General features: G+C 44.5%; 1 protein-coding gene across 3 annotated transcripts in view; it reads left to right on the forward strand.

Annotated features, from left to right (window-relative positions):
• Positions 1 to 11438, forward strand: part of MYOCD (myocardin) — a 44829-nt gene extending 33391 nt beyond the window's left edge. For all 3 annotated transcript variants that reach the window (XM_056852951.1, XM_056852959.1, XM_056852968.1), the window contains exons 7-13: positions 778 to 903; positions 1696 to 1949; positions 3061 to 3214; positions 5024 to 5974; positions 6973 to 7086; positions 9053 to 9110; positions 10713 to 11438. In XM_056852951.1, the coding sequence (XP_056708929.1) occupies positions 778 to 903; positions 1696 to 1949; positions 3061 to 3214; positions 5024 to 5974; positions 6973 to 7086; positions 9053 to 9110; positions 10713 to 11284 (2229 nt within the window). In that variant the 3' untranslated portion in view covers positions 11285 to 11438. The remainder of the gene's footprint in view (positions 1 to 777; positions 904 to 1695; positions 1950 to 3060; positions 3215 to 5023; positions 5975 to 6972; positions 7087 to 9052; positions 9111 to 10712) is intronic.
• The last annotated feature ends 6442 nt before the right edge of the window (positions 11439 to 17880 follow it).

Genomic DNA, 17880 nt, shown 5'->3' on the forward strand with positions numbered 1-17880 from the left:
GGGCCTTGTTCTTTTCAAATAAATCTAACCCTTAGGTCCATCTGGTGGAGTTAAAAGTAAGCCCGCCACGGTCTCCAGCATGCAGAAAACAAGGGAGTAGTAAGGCTGCCTGCCATGTTGGATGGTCTTTCACTTTTCCAATGCAACCTACATAACCTCTGTTTATATCTTGGTGAACGGGATTTAGTCATCTGTTTCAAGGAATGGAGTTTATTGCTCTCATTACTTCTCCTTTCTCTTGTCTATCTGCTTTTGCTTCTGTTCCTTAGGAAGGTCACTTCTGCCAGGCATCAGTCTGTGGCTTGTTTCAACATCTGCCATGGTTTTCTATATGGATCCTCCTGATTCCATAGAGTAATTTCACTTCAGGAACATTTCATTCAAGCAAAGTGACTGTCCATGTTACCAGCTGAACTAGGCAATGTATCTGGCTAATGCAGTTCTCTCGCAAGAGGATTAGGTAACTTGTAGATCAGTCCTAAATTCAGAGAAATGATTGAACAAAGTGTGCAAACACAACTAGAACTGAAGCAGAGGGACTGGCAGTGTAAGCCATTTCTGTATGTGTATAAGGAAGGGAAGGAGATTGTAGGCTGATTTGATTCTTCTTAAAAGGTAGAGAAAATCGACATATAAAAACCAGCTACTATTCCTCCTTCTCCTTTTCTCCTTCTTCTTCTCCTCTTACGGTGCCTGTCCGTTGATAGACTTCTTGAATGTGTGCATATGAATAGTAATTGTTTATAAAATGTGTATTCCATGGGCTTCTGATTTCAGGACCATTCCAGTGCCTCTGAAAATGATACAGCTGATGTGACATCTCAGCAAACTAGCCGGCCAGAAAGTCCGAAAGAGTTGAATGGGCAACAGACTCCTCCTGTCCCTGTTGCCACAGCAGCAAAGGTATGGCATTGCCCTCTCACTGCTTGGGAAGAAAAGTTGCAAAGACACAACACTTATTGCCTGTCTAACGCAACAAAAGCCCCTTCTAGGGAGATCTAGGGAAGGCAAGACAAAGACTACAGCGGTGTTGGCTTTGTTTGGAGATGGGAGTTACTGTGCCTCACAAAAAAAGGAGTCTAGCTGAAACTTGTGGCAATGGATTTACAACCAGATCAGCTAAAAAAAAGGACAAGTCGGCAGTCCAATAGCATGTGCTGCCTATATTCACCCCAAGTTTTTTTAGTTGGCCTTGGCTATGAGGTGGAGAGGATATTGTGTCTAATGGATCACTGATCTTTAAAATTTTGCCTTGAGTATGGAAACCCAGGTATAAAATACATAAACGTCCCGGCGGTTGTGGGAAGGGGTTCTTGTATTATTAGGTGCCTGTGCTTTTAAAACACCCGAAAGGAGCACATGGGAAATCGTTAAGTTGCTACTGTTAAGTATTTTTAAAAGCATGAATGTCCTTCGCAACTGACACAGGACCTGTGTGTTTTTTACATTCCAATGAAAATGGCAGTGAAAACCGACTCTTAGTGTGGCCTCTCTTATTCTGATGCTGTCTTCAACACAGCGGCCACAGAGCTTTATCCGGAGTCCTGAAAAAACGTGATTTGTCTTCAAAGAGAGGCTGACAGATTGAGTGCTGTAGCTCACTCAAGTGGCTAATTAGTCAGGACATCTTAACTCACCCATCCCAGTACATATAAGGCTCGCTTACTGAATTCTTACTTGTGCCCCACTGTACAGTCGAAACCATCAAGCGACAGCAAGAACCGCCACAAAAAGCCCAAGGAGACAAAGCCCAAAGTGAAGAAGCTGAAATATCACCAGTACATTCCTCCTGACCAGAAAGCCGAGAAGTCTCCTCCGCCCATGGACTCGGCCTACGCGCGGCTCCTTCAGCAGCAGCAGCTCTTCCTGCAGCTCCAGATCCTTAGTCAGCAGCAGCAGCACCGACACCATCATTTCAACTATCCTGGCTCTCATTCCAGCCAGCTGAAGTGAGTGGTGAAGGAAGCGGCTCCTATAGCAACACTCCACCACCCTCGCACTAGGGTTGCCAACCTCCAGGTACTAGCTGGAGGTCTCCTGCTATTACAACTGATCTCCAGCCGGCAGAGATCACTTCTCCTGGAGAAAATGGCCGCTTTGGCCATTGGACTCTATGGCATTGAAGTCCCTCCCCCTCCCCTCCCCCTCCCCTCCCCTCCTCTGGCTCCACCCCAAAAACCTCCTGCAAGTGGCGAAGAAGGACCTGGCAACCCTACCCTGCACCCATCCCCCTTTTTGTTGTTGTAGAAGCTATGATTATTTTCACACCACACATTTTTGGCCAGAGCTAGACACTTTTAAGTTCCACTGATGAAAAGGTGTGCTGTTGAAATGCCTAGGATTTATAAGTGGCTCCATTTGTTCTGCTTTCAAGTTTCTGTAGAACTGAATACACAGCCGTACAATACAACGTAAGGCAAATTAAATAGGCCTGCGTTCGTGATCTACAAGGTCCAGAAGTGCAGTTGATGTATTAGAGTTCTTCAAGGAAGACAGCATGGCAAGTGAGAGGGTAAATTCATGCTTATAGATTAAACATCACTTACCCCGCAGTGGCCATACCCTTAAAAGCTTTAACCAAGACGGGCAGCATTAGAAGAAGAAGAGTAGGTTTTTATATGCTGTCTTTCTCTACCACTTAAGGGAGAATCAAGGCAGCTTACAATCCCCTTCCCTTCCCCTCCCCACAACCAACACCCTGTGAGGTAGGTGGGGCTGAGAGAGCTGTGACTAGCCCAAGGTCACCTAGCTGGCTTTGTGTGTAACAAACAAATCCAGTTCACCAGATTAACCTCCACCACTCATGTGGAGGAGTGGGGAATCAAACCTGGTTCTCCAGATCAGAGTCCACCACTCCAAACCACTGCTCTTTACTACCATATCACGCTGGCTCTCCATTTCTTGAACCAGTTTTATTTTCAATACCTTTAAAGTTGAAGCAGCTGGGCAAGGGGAAGATGCCACATGGGCTTCAGTCTTCCCTTCTAATAGCACACACACACAAAAACCAAAAAACAACCAGGGGTATTGATTTTTTAAAATCTTTCTTTTGTTTTTCAGGCAACCCAACGAGCAGGGGGCCAAAACCGCAAACTCTTCCCCAACAGCTGCCGCTAACAGTCCTCTTTCTCCTGTGAAAGGCACCTTTTCGGGACAGCCCTGCATTTCTACTCTCAAACCAGGTCCTCTGCCATCCAATCTGGATGACTTAAAAGTGAGTGTTGTGTGTCGGACAGTCAGTAAAAACTTTTCATGCGAGGAGGCAATGTCCAAATTCTCCATGTTCACAGTTAAGACCATCACTGCAGCCAGTCAGCACTCACTGGGAAATCCAGGGAAGTGATAGAGTGGTAATGCGGCACTAAGCTCTGTGGTGAAGGTTAGAGATGGCCACCTCTCCATCTGCCGCAGGCAGCATGCAAGCCAGATTCTTCGGTGGCTGCCAAATGGTTTCCTGATGTCTGCCATGAATAGCTGTAGAGCAGGAAGATGCAGAGATACACTGTGACCAACATCTGAAAACAATAAGTAATTGGCTGATTGGTTACAGGTATCATGCATGGACCTTACAACGGGAGTACATCTGTTCACTTCAGAGACCAATACTGGTAACTAGGATTAAAAAAATTCTGCTGTTATCTGTCTATTCTCTTGGGTTTCTCTAATTCTGTACTAAAAACTCCGATTTTTAACTGATAAAAAAATTGAATTCTGCTACCAGAAAGTTATGTAAATGTGTCAGATATGCATAAAAAGGCACAACCGAACATTTCTTGTAGTGTTCTCTTTTATAGACGCTAAAAATCGGTGTAAAATTAGATGAATGTTTTATATGTAAGGAATTGTGGGGGGCAGTATAGGACTGAAAAGGCAGTTAGGTCTGGATTAGGAAACCACAGGAAGCTGAAGAGGCTGGTGGTTGCTGGTGGTTTGTTATTTCTTTTAACAACATGCATCAAAATAGTTTAAATGCCCCTTGTGTATCTATCATCAGAGGTCATTAAAAGCATATATATTCATTATTTGGAACAAGGGCTTGCAGCTGAGCACAGAAATATGATATCTGAGTTTGTTTTACATCTCTCCCGCTTCCACCATGGAACTCAAAGCAGCTGACATAGGACTTCTTGGAGGCCTGCTATCAAGGCACCAGTTAGACCTGCTTAGCAAAATTGCTCCATTTGATGCCTTTCAGTCATACCCCTGGAATTTAAGAACTGTTCTGTCTTAATCTCCCTGCTAACTTAGACAATAAGTGAAAGTCTCAACAATTTAAATATTTAAAAAATGAGAACTAGTTTTAATTTCAAATGTTGAAGGTTAAGAACTATTTTTGTATTCAATATCTACATGTGGTTTCTGATTTGGAGCTCCAGCAAAAATTATTTCTGTACTAAATGGTACAGTACCTGAGCTAAATCAGATTCATTGATTAGATTGGCTTGCCTTCAGATAACACTGCACGGACGTTGATTTGCCCTAACTATACTTGAAATGTTAGAAGATTACCCTTAGCCCGCTCCTGCCAAATATTTCTTCAGCATAGTAAGTCTACTTCAAACTCAGTCATAAACTTTGGTTTATGCCAGAAATTATTATATTCCAAAGAATACCAAAACCATAGACCCAGTAACAACAGAGATGCCTATTCACTGGTGCGTAGCATGGTTTGGTCCATCAAAGTCAGTATTGTCTCCTCAGACTGGCTGTCCAGAGGTCTTTCACATCACCTACTGCCAAATCCTTTTCCTGGGGGTGCCGGGGATTGAACCTGATGCTCTACCACTGAGCCATAGCCCCTCCCACAAATAATCTCAGACTCCTTTTTTAGATAAAATGGGGAATGGAGAGCCATGGATGCTGCCCTGAGCTCCTTAGAGAAAAGGCGGGATAAAAACATGTTAGATAGGTATGTCAGAATGGGCCGACCTGATTCAGTCAGGTTGTCACTTCCCCACAAAGCTGGATCAAACTGAGACGCCAAACTGAGACGCCAATGCTGACCAAAGGGCTTTTGTTTCAGGTGTCAGAGTTGAGGCAACAGCTCCGAATAAGGGGCCTTCCTGTCTCCGGTACGAAAACAGCCCTGATGGAACGTCTGCGGCCTTTCCAAGAATGCAGTGGGGGTTCAGTGCCCAACTTCAGCGAAATAACTACTGTCACCTTCCCAGTGACCCCAACGAGCTCTCTGTCCAGTTACCAGTCCCAGTCCTCAGCCAGTCTGCTATCCAATGGCTTTTACCACTTTGGCAGCACCAGTTCCACACCGCCCATCTCCCCGGCTTCTTCCGACCTGTCAGTGAACGGTTCCTTACCAGACACTTTCAACGAAGGACCCCTGTCTTCCCCACAGTTTGTCTTGCACCCTTCTCCTGTGCAGAGTGGGTGTGAAGAGAGCTTGATAGGCAGCATTAACGGAGCTGGCATCCAGCTTGAAGTGGAAAGAGTCGACACAGAGAAAGACAAGATGCTGGTGGAGAAGCAGAAGGTCATCAACGAGCTCACCTGGAAATTGCAGCAAGAGCAGAGGCAAGTGGAGGAGCTGAGGATGCAGCTCCAGAAGCGCAAAAGGGGCCACGGGGCGGAGGAGAAGCAACCCTCGGCACATTTCTTCGGCTTTCCAATCAAGCAAGAAAACACCGTGTCCAGCTGTCCATTTGCACCCAAGCAAGCTGCCTTGAAGGGGCAAACCAGCAGTTCAGATGCACTGAATAATTGTGGGCCGTCTCAGCTCCCCCGCCTTATAAATAGCCACTGCGTGGAATCTTCAGGGCAAAATGGCATACTGTCCTCCACGTTCCTAAGCCCACAGTGCTCACCTCAGCACTCACCACTAGAGGCAGCGAAGAGCCCACAGCACATCAGCCTTCCGCCCTCACCCAACAGCCATTACCTCCTCTCGGTGTCCCCCAACACTCAAGGGGAAGGGCGCAGCAGTTCTCCACAGGCTAGCAGCCATCTACACACCACTCCGGTAAGGAAGCCTGGCGTATGCACCTCCTTTCATGAGTGCTTTTTATTGGGCTGGTGTTATAGCTAATAAGGGAGTAAACGTTCATATGCAAATTCCTCTTTTGCTATAGAATCAGGCAGAGTAGAGCATGAAAGCAGGAAAGTTCTGAGTTCTTCTGAATCCTGATGGCCCTAGGGAATGCATAAAACGTTACATAGCCTGGCTCCCTTTCTTGCTAGCAAATGGTAATGTGAGAGCCGGCATGGTGTAGTGGTTAAGAGCAGTGGTTTGGAAGCAGTGGAGTTTAATCTGGAGAACTGGGATTGATTTCCCATTCCTCCACATGAGCGGCGGAGGCTAATCTGGTGAACCGGGTTGGTTTCCCCACTCCTGCACATGAAGCCAGCTGGGTTAGTCATAGCTCTCTTAGAGCTCTCTCAGCCCCACCTGCCTCACAGGGTGTCTGTTATGGGGAGGGGAAGGGAAAGTGATTGTAAGCCAGTTTGATACTTCCTTAAGCGGTAGAGAAAGTCAGCATATAAAAACCAGCTCTTCTTCTGTTCTTAAGCAACAGAGCTCCTGATTACTTGCAATGTTACACAGCTCCTGTCTTCTTACCTTCAACCTACTAGTATTTATCACCAATGGTAATCTCTATAGATATATGTTAGATTATATTCTTGGTGCTCCTGTAAGTCTTCCCCATCCATACAAGACAAGAATCCTCCCAACCAGACTGTCAGAAATAGAGGAAAGGCCCCCATGTTTTCTGTTACACATTCTTTTATGGGACAGGGAAGCTTTCCTCGGTAGAAGTTCAAGAAGATGTCCAAAGATAAACAGCAGGGAGATGGGGTGCATAGCCTTTGCTGTTTTCTCAAGTTTCCATTCATTGATGGTTCAGTCCCATGTGCAATGAATAAATTCAAGCCTAGGGACTTTTTGATGCAGTTATAGAGCTGCACCACCTTTGTTCAGCTGATTTTTTATTCCTCTGACTAACTTTGCCTTCTTCGTAGATGCCAACACAAGGAGGCCAGAAGTATTCTATTCTGTCACCCAGCTTCTGTAAGTCAAGTGTTGCCCTTCCAGAAGGAAAACAGCCTCCACCATATGCTGATGCAGTGAAGCAGGTAACTGTCTGGTGCTTGCTAACTTATGCTTGACTGGGGCTTATTTGGTCTGATTTCTGCTCATGTAGCAAAATCCCTTGTGGCCCATGGGTGAAATCAACTCATTGCTACTGGCTTCAAAGGTTGCTTTACCACTGCAGAAAGACAATTCAAGATGTTCGAGCGAAAGTTTGAACTCAGTCAACCTTTGACTTGGTCAGCGGTTGAGTAAGAAGTTGAAATGAGAATCAGTAACTCAATCCCTGCTAAGGCAGGGGTTCTTGACTTCTTTTCATCCCTGGATAAGTAACTATGTAAACAATAGCAGGGCTGCGACTACTGTTGCACAGGTGTTATCAATTTTAAAGAGAAATGCAGAGATCTGCAAATGACCCAGCTTTGTATGAAGCACCTAAAGAATATCTTGTTCAAGTGGGCACACCTGAGAGCACCAAAGAAAAACTCTCAGGGACAGGTGGCACTTGGGTAGACTTATTACAGGGAGGCTGCAATCCTGATCATACAAGTAATATTACATTTTATGGGATTTTCTTTTAAGCAAATATAATTAGGGACAGTGTGAAGCAAAGAGTGGGGGAGCTGCAATTCATTCCATGTTGGCAAGGAGACTGAAGTTGCTTCAGCTTTTATGCAGCTAGATCCAGCGTGGTGTAGTGGTTAAGAGCTGTGGTTTCGAGCGGTGGACTTTAATATGGACAACGGGGTTTGATCCCCCACTCCTCCACATGAGCGGCGGAAGCTAATCTGGAGAACCAGGTTGGTTTCCCCACTCCTGCACAAGAAGCCAGCTGGGTGACCTTGGGCTAGTCACAGTTCTCTTAGAGCTCTCTCAGCCTCACCTACCTCACAGGATGTCTGTTGTGGGGAGGGGAAGGTGATTGCAAGCCGGTTTGATTCTCCCTTAAGTGGTAGAGAAAATCGGCATATAAAAACCAACTCTTCTTCTTCTAGATGGCACATGAAAAGGAGTATTTGAAGTGCATAATAATTTGGTAGATTCACAAGACCACTCTGGAATCTTGTGGGAGGTAACTACAAAGCTACTAAGCTGCAGCCCCTTGACTCTGTAAATATATACTGTCTGCCACTGACTTCTGTCAGCCCATAACATACTTTCTTCTAGTTTCTGGCATTGTAAAGCTGCATCTGTTTTGCAAGGAAGATACTAGGTTCTTAGTTTCAGTGAATGGCCAATCCTTGACTTTGCCATCTCATATATCCTCAATGTCTTTTCAAGCAGATCGATGTAGAATCTCCTTTATGCATGTGGGAATTATATACATAGGAGCCCCGTGGTGGAGAGTGGTAAGCTGCAGTACTGCAGTCCAAGCTCTGCTCACGACCTGAGTTCGATCCTGACAGAAGTTGGTTTCAGGTAGCCGGCTCAAGGTTGACTCAGCCTTCCATCCTTCCGAGGTCGGTAAAATGAGTACCCAGCTTGCTGGGGGTAAAGGGAAGATGACTGGGGAAGGCACTGGCAAACCTCCCTGTAAACAAAAGTCTGCCTAGAAAACGTCGGGATGTGATGTCGCCCCATGGGTCAGGAATGACCCGGTGCTTGCACAGGGGACCTTATCTTTTATTATATACATAATTCTGGGTCTGTTGCTTAATCAGCATGGCGAAGAGTTCCTTTCATTTTGGAATGTGTGAGAACTTTCTATGCTGATCAGCAGCTTCCCTTGTTGGAGTCGTCTGAAGCATAATTTAGCATTTTTGAAATTATTTTAACGTGTGTTTTAATTATATTGTATTATATGTATACTAACTGTTGGAAGCTGCCCCTGAGCCTGACTTGGTTGGGAAAGGGCAGGGTATAAACTGAATAAAATAAAATAAAAATTTAAAAATACTTCTGAATGGCTCTGATCCTCATGTTTCCTCCATCCAAGCTGATTTTTTTTTTGCAGCATGTAGGCTCAAATGGCTGACTTTTCCCATTTCTCCTGCTTTTCTCCTGTTGCAGCAGATGACCCGAAGTCAGCAGATGGATGAACTGCTGGATGTGCTTATTGAAACTGGAGGTAGGCAGTACCCAGAGGATCATTCAGGACTCCACAGGCACTGAGTGTCTTCCCTGGGCAGTCAAAGACCATAACCCTGATCTGTTCACCGCCTGTAGCATGGTGCCTGCGATTGCTGTTTCAGACAATATTCGTTACATCAGTTAGTCACAGTGAGCGCTATTTGAGCCAAATGCCTGCTGCCTGTGCCAGCTAGTTAAAGAAAGACTAAATGTAGCCATACTCACTGTCTGTTGCATAAAGTCTTCTTATGGCCATGCCCACAGGGAACACTTCTTGCGCCCCTATATTTTGGCAGGTTTATTTTAAGAAAACAGGATTAACTTGGAGGTTTTCACTGAGTTTAACCTTTCCCAGCAGTCAGGAAATGAGCTCTGACTATTCCGACATCTATTTGGGCTTTAAAAAGAGAGGAACTCTAGAGTTTGTATTCATACTCACTCTTTGAATGACCGAGACCAGAAATTGTGTCACGTGTACTGGAACCAAGGATGTTTTCCTGTGAAACCACAAGGTCTGGTATGCAGCATTAAGACCAGTGACCAATAGTGGTCAAATATCTTGCATGAACTGATACAGAACTTTTACACAATACCACTGCCCACAACTCCCACTTCCATCACGTTGGCCATTTATGCAGAACTGTTTCCCTCGTGGTCACTCCACCGATTGCTTTGGGGCTTCCTTTTCATTATTACTGCCTTTCCCGACTATCAGAGGATGCCCATGTTTTCCGGCTGCTGTTTTAGCCAGAATCTGGAAAACATGGGCAAAACATGCAGAAACGCATGGGAAGAGCGAGGCGGCCTCTGACAGTCAGGAAAGGCATGCATAATCAAAAGGAAGCCCCAGAGCAGTTGGCGGGGTGACTTTGAGGAAACAGCCCTGCATAAATGGCCATTCTGTCCTCTCCCTCAAGCTTTAAAATAACATCCACTGAAAACCACAAACACAGACAAATGATAAAATACATTGCTAGAGTGGCACTCAGAAATTCTATATGCTGGTTCTCACTAGACTGCATCAGCTTCCTCAGATTCCAGTAACCTCTGCCACCTTTGATGCTGCTGACCTCGCAATACTACAGGCCCTTACCCTACACACACCCCATTGTGATTTTGTACACATTAGTCCTTGCACATCAGCTTTTGAATCAACACCGTTCTGCTCTCTGTTATAAATGCATCCCCTCTTACTAACATTTTTCTTGTGGGATTCAGCTGTTAGCTCTGGCATGAATTTCCTTTTCCTCTTACACCTAACTAAACTGTGCAGGCTCACAGAAACTACAAGAAGTATTAATTCTATGCCGGTTTGACCCAGTAGAGCATCACACGTAATTGTATTTACCCACAGCTACAGTAGAGTTTATCTGCTGCTACCCTAGTAAAACCATGGCCTGTTTCACAGTGTTCTGTTCCAGTGGCCATCTCAGTACTGCAGAGAAAAGATAGCAGGCCCATTGTCTGTCTCTTGGAGACAGTGACCACAGAGGCGCTCAGTATTTTGTAATATTGAAAGCTATGAGGTAACTTGAGTTGATGGTATAATCCACATTGTTGATCAGTTGTTGTTTTCCTGTTACTTCTGGTCTGCAAACAGAAATGCCTGCAAATGCCAAAGATGACCGTCCTTGTCTTCAGAAAGTGCCTCAGATAACAGTTTCTTCAGGGACCTCGAGCACATCCACCTTACTAAAGGCATCATCCGCTTTCGAGCAAGGCCCAGCAAGCCAGCTGTCCTTTGAACATGGCCCTGGCAACAACGAGAGTCACCTTGAAATCTTGTTAAATTCCCACAGCCCGCTGGGGCGAATGAATGAGGTCACCCTTCTGAAGGTAGGTGGTGAAGAGCCTCACTTTGAAGGGGTGATGGAAGGATTTCCCAGCAAAGCTGCTGATGAACTGCTCACGCCTCATGAGATCCTGCCGACACCCCTCTCACCCATGGAGACTCAACTGTCTCCCTCTTCTGGTGAAGGATCTGGTTTGCACATGAGCTTCACAGAGTCTCCTTGGGAAACAATGGAATGGCTGGATCTCACCCCACCTAGCTCAGCCAATGGTTTTGGCTCCCTCACCACCACGGGACCCAGCATCTTCAACATTGATTTCTTAGATGTTACTGATCTCAGCTTGAACAGCACCATGGACCTGCACTTACAACAGTGGTGAACAAAATGAGCCCAACAAGTGGTTACCTAGCCAGCCATAAATGATTTCCACAAAAGGGGACTGAGAGACTAAACCAAAGAGTTACGGTACCATCCAGGGAGGAGAAACTGGAGTCAGCGTTTCTCTGGCCATAAACGAACTTTTTTCTTACAAATGGAATAACCAAATGATCACACATCCCTCACACAAACAAGCAACCCCAATGAAAAGATCCGCCTCCTTCTAATTAAGCAAGTCCACATCACAGAAGTCTTCCAAATGGTTTCCAAGAGCAGTTCCGTTTGCAGTGGAACTACCCTTGATATGCATCTGTCCATTTAATTCCTAATACATAAATCAGCCCTTATGAAGTGCACTATATTGTCCCCACTACCCACTGTAGGCAGACCACCATGTACTGCCAGCAGACCCTTTGTGGCTCCCAGCACACTATTTAAAAAGCCTTTGTCCTCAGCCTTTCTATTAATCTTTCTCTAAAAACCAGCCTCTTACTATGCATCATGAACCTTAATTGATGGCTTCCCCCCGCCCCATTACTATCATAACATGTTTCCTTGAACGCCTCTCTCGTTCTCTGCCTTGCCCTTTGTTTCTCCTGTTTTAAAGGCACTTGCACCAGAATCAGAGCACTGTGATTTATTCTATCTGAAAAGATCCAAGAAAATTAGTGGTTTTGTTAGAGAGTTTGGTGTTCTGCTATTTTTAGGAAACCCACAGAATGTGTTTTCAGGTACATTCCTGCTTTCATTAGTTTGATCATTTTCTAAACCATTTTCTAAATAAAGCACATACGACCATAGCTATAGCTACGTGAGTTCTCTTGCAGGGGGGTATGCCTCTCATGGCAGAAGGTACATTCCCATCCTAGCAATTGTCTAGGGATGAAAATGAATAGGCAGGATGCATCTCCAAACACTGCTAGTTCTCAGCCACTTCTGCTTCCTGAGTCATAGAATCATAGAGTTGGAAGGGACCACCACGGTCATCTAGTCCAATCCCCTGCACAATGCAGGAAACTCACAACTACCTCCCACACACACACACAGTGCCCAGAAGATGGCCAAGATGCCCCCCTCCCATGAACTGCCCAAGTTCATAGAATCAGCATTGCTGACAGATGGCCATCTAGCCGCTGCTTAAAAACCTCCAGGGAAGGAGCACTTACCACCTCCTTAGGAGGTGTTCCACTGAGGAACCGCTCTGTTAGAAATTTCTTCCTAATGTCTAGATGAAAATTCTTCTGATTTAATTTCAACCCATTGGTTCTGGTCCGACCTTCTAGGGCAACAGAAAACAGCTCGGCACCATCCTCTGTATGACAGCCCTTCAAGTACTTGAAGATGGTTATCATATCCCCTCTCTGTCTTCTCCGTTTCAGGCTAAACATATCCAGCTCCTTCAACAGTTCCTCATAGTCCTTGGCTTCCCCATCTGAAATCAGAAGCAGGGTAGTTGTGGTCTAATACTGATGCCTCAATTGAATCAACTGTTCAGTAAGTTTCTTAGGCCATTTATGCTTGGTTATTAGCTACGCAATCCCAGCGGAGCTGCCCCACGGCTTTTATTTCCCAGTTATCATGAATTTTGCCTCCTTCAGGGGTCCCTCTGCAGCCACCCCCACACTTGCCCTGCGGCTTCAGAAACTTCTTTTATCACAAATTTAAATTTTGCCTTGACCCCAAAACGAAGCTGATTGAGGCAAAAATAATACATAATTGTAATTTCAGGGTTTCTCTTCCTGCCCATTCTTGCTTGTCCCACCCTCATCTGATCTCTCCTAGAGAAGCTATTTTTGAGAGTGGTGTAAAGATCTCGGGAAAGAAGTCAGCCCCGCCCCCCAGGCATCCTCTATGGTCAGTTTCAGCAGCATGTAAACACCTCTGGGAATGAAGATGATCAAATGAAAGAATCCCGCTGCTGGGCTAACGGTGGGCTGGGAATGCATGGACAGGCTGCTGGGCTGGTGAGGCAGCAGTAGCAGCCATGGAGGGGGAAGCCTCCAGCAGTGAGCTACAGCATTGTGTTTTTTTGGTTTTATGATGCCTGTTTATCGATATACTGCTTAATTTATTAATATTTTAGAATTTTAGTGATATATCGATAAACAACCAAAAAACAAACACAAAAGCTGCAGCTCCCCACCGAAGACTTCTTGCCCTATGGCTGCTGCCAGTGCCTGTCCCCCCACCCCCCGCAGGCATTTGCAATGGAATATGCAGGAGAGAAAGCAACTGTGAAAATCTGAGGGGGCATGGGGGAAACGAACAGCGTGGACGGACGTGTTTACAAAAAGCAAACACACATGGCCCTTACAGCGATCATGGGCTGGGGGTGGTGGGGGTGGTATGAAGTCTCCACTATCATATCCAGTGGAAGAATCCCGCAGCATGGCTGGTGGCATAATTCTAAAAAAACCAACATCCAGTCTCAAGGTAGCTTTTTTTTTGGGTTGGGGGAGGAGGACTCCGATGTTCCACTTTTTCCACTGTGATTTCTTCTTGGCGGACATTTACTCCTGGTTCTCCTTGAATTTCTTCAGGGCAAGAAGCCCCCATGCGTAGGGCTTTTAAAATTTGTTTTAGAAAACTGCAACTAGGGAGCAGCAAAATCTTCCCTGCATGAAGGGCCCTAGCGTGATTTAGTCAGGCTAGTAAAAAAGCCTTTTAAAAACATTGTTCTGTTGTTTGTGGCCCTTCAGTTTACATTTGCTCCATCTGCATCTGTGCTGTAAAATGTCTAGATGGAAATTCTTCTGATTTAATGTAGCTGCAGAAATAAGTGTGAAAGTGGAAGGCAAACATAATCCTTCTATCATGCCTGTGAACATCCTATTACAAGACTAACCAGATCAAAATTCCAGAGAACAGCAATCACATTAAACCGCACTGGATCTTCTAGCTGTATCCCAATAACACAGCACTCGATTGAAGGATTTGTGCTTCTTGCAAGATGAACCTCAGCATTGCCCCTCAGGGCTGTATCTGTTTCCCCCCCCCCTCTCCTCTTTCAAATTGAAGTCAGCCCACAAAACATCCCATCCTTAAGGTCATCTGTCCTGTATTCTATGCCAATGCAAGGAATGGTCACACCGAAATCGCATTCAAATGCCTTTTGATTTCCTCCGTCTACTGGAAAAAAAGGGATCCAGCATTGTGGACTGGAAGCAGCCATACAGTTTGAGACTTGAGATTATGACATTCTAGTGCCTTAGCTGTTACTCTGTTCTGGACTTCCTGCTGAATTGAGTCCGTCATGAGGGGAAGCGATATGATAAGTCCCATTGCAAAATGTCCTGGAGAACAGCAGTGAATCCACAAATCAAGGAGGAGCGTGTTCTCCTAAGCCAGTCGAGCACTTTGCAATAACAAAATTCACCAGAGAGTGTTTATTTTTTCTGTAAATGTGTGCACTGCAATTCAGAAAGGTCTGTCAACACTGGGAGGGGGGAAAGGCCCCCCCCCCACGGTTAAATTTCTATCAAACAGCTTGGGGCAGCTTTCTATATATGAACCAACTCTGAAAAATGTTGTGAACAAATCTAACCAAAGAATGTTACAGAAATATATACCAATTAACTATATTTAATATTTGTGTTACTGGAAGGATCGTTTGTTGGAAATCAAAACAGCTCAGAAAGGACTGTGTACTCTTCTGTGCCTTCTTGGCCAAAGGTCAGCTTGAACTGTACCAGGAGAGCGGTTTTTGCAGACCAAATGTGTGTGAAACTCCCGTCTCAGCGAAGTAGTGAATCTTCTGGGGCTTGAGTGGGGAAAGAATCACAGCTGGCTTTAATATTGCTGCATGTTGTATAAAAAAAAGTTGTGTTGTTAAGGTCACTATTTAAAAGCATGATTTTTTTCTATTGTACAAATGTTCACAGTGCACTGGTAGGATAGAGTAATCTTTCACATGCTTGTTTTCCCTTTACTTTTTAATTTTAATATGCAAAAATTTAGAAGTCATTCCATGGAATTTTTTTTTTTTTAAGGCACTTGAATCCAGACTAGTTTTAGGTGCTACACTGTTAAGCGGTACAAAGCTTTACTGGCAGCATTTAAAGGGATGCTGTCAGCTACTGAAGTAACCACACACTGTAAATAAACACATTGCCTTACCTCTGTGACCAGCACTGCCGTACCTATTAAATGAATCCCTGTGACTTGCCATTTTCATTTTTGCACATGCGCATTTTTTAACAGCTGGTACTCCCTTTGACTGCATCTTCTGCCTATGTAATATGCCCCACCTTTCTCCCCCATTGGGAATCCAAAGTATTTGACATTGTTCCCTTCTCCTTCCTTTTATTATCACAACAAAAACCCTGTTAAGACAGAGTGTGGTTAGCCCGATTCCACCCAGCAAGGTTTGACAGCAGAGTGGTAATTTGAACCTGAGGTTTCCCGCTTCTTAGTCTAACCATGCTGGCTCTTAGTAGTGATCAGGTGTCTTTGTAGCCATACCATGGAGGCTAATTTCATCTTTCGCAAAGTGTGCTTTGTGATAGTAAGAGTTAGTTTTTATATGCCGACTTTCTCTACCAGTTAAGGGAGACTCAAACCGGCTTACAATCACCTTCCCTTGCCCTTCACACAATGGACACCCTGTGAGGTAGGTGGTGCTGAGAGAGCTCTAACAGAACTGTAACTTGCCCAAGTCACCCAGCTGGCTTTGTGTACAGGAGTGGGGAAACAAATCCATTTCACCAGATTAGCCTCCACCACTCATGTGGAGGAGAGGGGAATCAAACTCTGTTCTCCAGATCAGAGACAACCGCTCCAAACCACCGCTCTTAACCACTACACCACCCTGGTTAGTCTAAGGGAGAATAATTTGCCCAGGGCAACCAAGCAAGCTTTATGGCAGAGCAAATATTCAATGCTGGGCCAACCAGCTGGCAATTCAGTCAGTTTCTAGTCCTCTTGTTTCTGAAGGAGTTAGAACATAGGCTTCCCCCTACTACTTTTGAAATCAGACTTTCAAAAGGCTCTCAAAGAAATCAAAGTTGGAAGAGACCAAATAATGCATAGGAACTTGTTTAAATGACTTTGATGATGTTTGTTGAAACAATCTAACACAAAATGGAAGAAGACAAACATTTCGTTGGAACAAAAACTGGAGGGGGAAGCTACTGAGGAGGAGTTTGGTGCCAACAGTGGATAACTAGCTCTGCTGCTGACAAGGCAAATGCAGTTCTGGGATCCATTTGCAGAAGGATCATACTGAAGCTACAATTAATTAGAATACTTCTGCTGCAGTACTGGTTACCCTGTGAATAGGGTGTGTAACGGTCTTTGCCTGATTCAGAGGATCAAGAATTGGGCTAAAGATCTGGCAACAGACAAGGCTGATTTCTTTAGAATGGCAAAGAGAAAAGTGGGGGGGGGGAGCACAGAGCCTCAGTATCCCTTTTGGTTCTCCTTCAAGCATTGATAAATGTTGGGCCCTGGCCAGAGGTCAGTGGCATTTTTTACATTATACTTTGCCTTTACTGATTTTCTCCCATCATGTGTCTGACCTTATAACAAGAATAACAAGGTCACAGTTGCATCCTTGATTTATTACAACTGACCTGCAGGCGGGGGGGAAAAATAGAACTATTACATTAACACTTTTGATTCCACGTAGAATATTTTAAATAGAAGAGAAGTCAGGAAAGGATAAAATAGCTGGAAGCTCTTAGAAGCCATTATGTTGTCAAACTCCATTTTACTTACAGACAATAAGGCAATATCCCTGCACATCAGCTTCTCAATAAAATTTTATACATTTTTTTCTATGGTACAAGAAAGAAAAATTAACCAGAGCTCACAATGTACAGTTCTTACACTATTTTCACAGCTTCTGAACACTATACATCTTTATAAACATACACTGTAAAATAAATGCTGCACCCTTAATAGTATATTATAACAATCTATGATTAATATGCTAGAACTGTCTGTCTCTCAGTCATTCACTGTGCCTGAATTGGAAGCGACCTCCATTTCCTGATTAACTGTAAGGAAGTGTTCTGTTAAAATACACAAAAGTAGAACAGGAGAAAGGGGCTATGGCTGTCCAACCTTTGACAGTGATGAGGGGCAATTACAGAGACAGAGGGAGGCGTGTCCAATTGGGAGGCTTTTAACATGGCTGACCATCTTCCCATCCTGAACAGATGCAGAATCCCAGCTAGTTCCCATTCTGATGCTGAGTTAGGTTTTAATCCCATTTAGTGTGGACCGTGTTTGCAGTAAGAGCTGGTAAACTAGGAGGAAATGAAGTGAATTGGCTAAGCACAGAAGCCTTGTGATCATCAACTCATTCACAATTCTCCTCATACATGTATAAAAGGAACTGTCTGGTGAAGTTCTAATCACTATGGGTCTTAAAATATCACCTTATTTCCTCTATAACTGAGGAACTGGTCTCACCTGATGCAGATTTGGGGGCTAAAATACTAGGAATTATTTTAGAGGCTGGAAGGTATGACAATCACTTTCTCTCTCCAGATTTCCTTTTTATGTCAAATATTTGGAAAAATTAGAACATTCTAATCCTCACAATTAAATGCTTTTTAAGAAAGCCTGTTCATAAAAAACTACTTTTATCAAATT

This window comes from Euleptes europaea, chromosome 1 (genome assembly GCF_029931775.1).
Source record: "Euleptes europaea isolate rEulEur1 chromosome 1, rEulEur1.hap1, whole genome shotgun sequence".
NCBI classification, from domain to species: Eukaryota; Metazoa; Chordata; class Lepidosauria; order Squamata; family Sphaerodactylidae; genus Euleptes; species Euleptes europaea.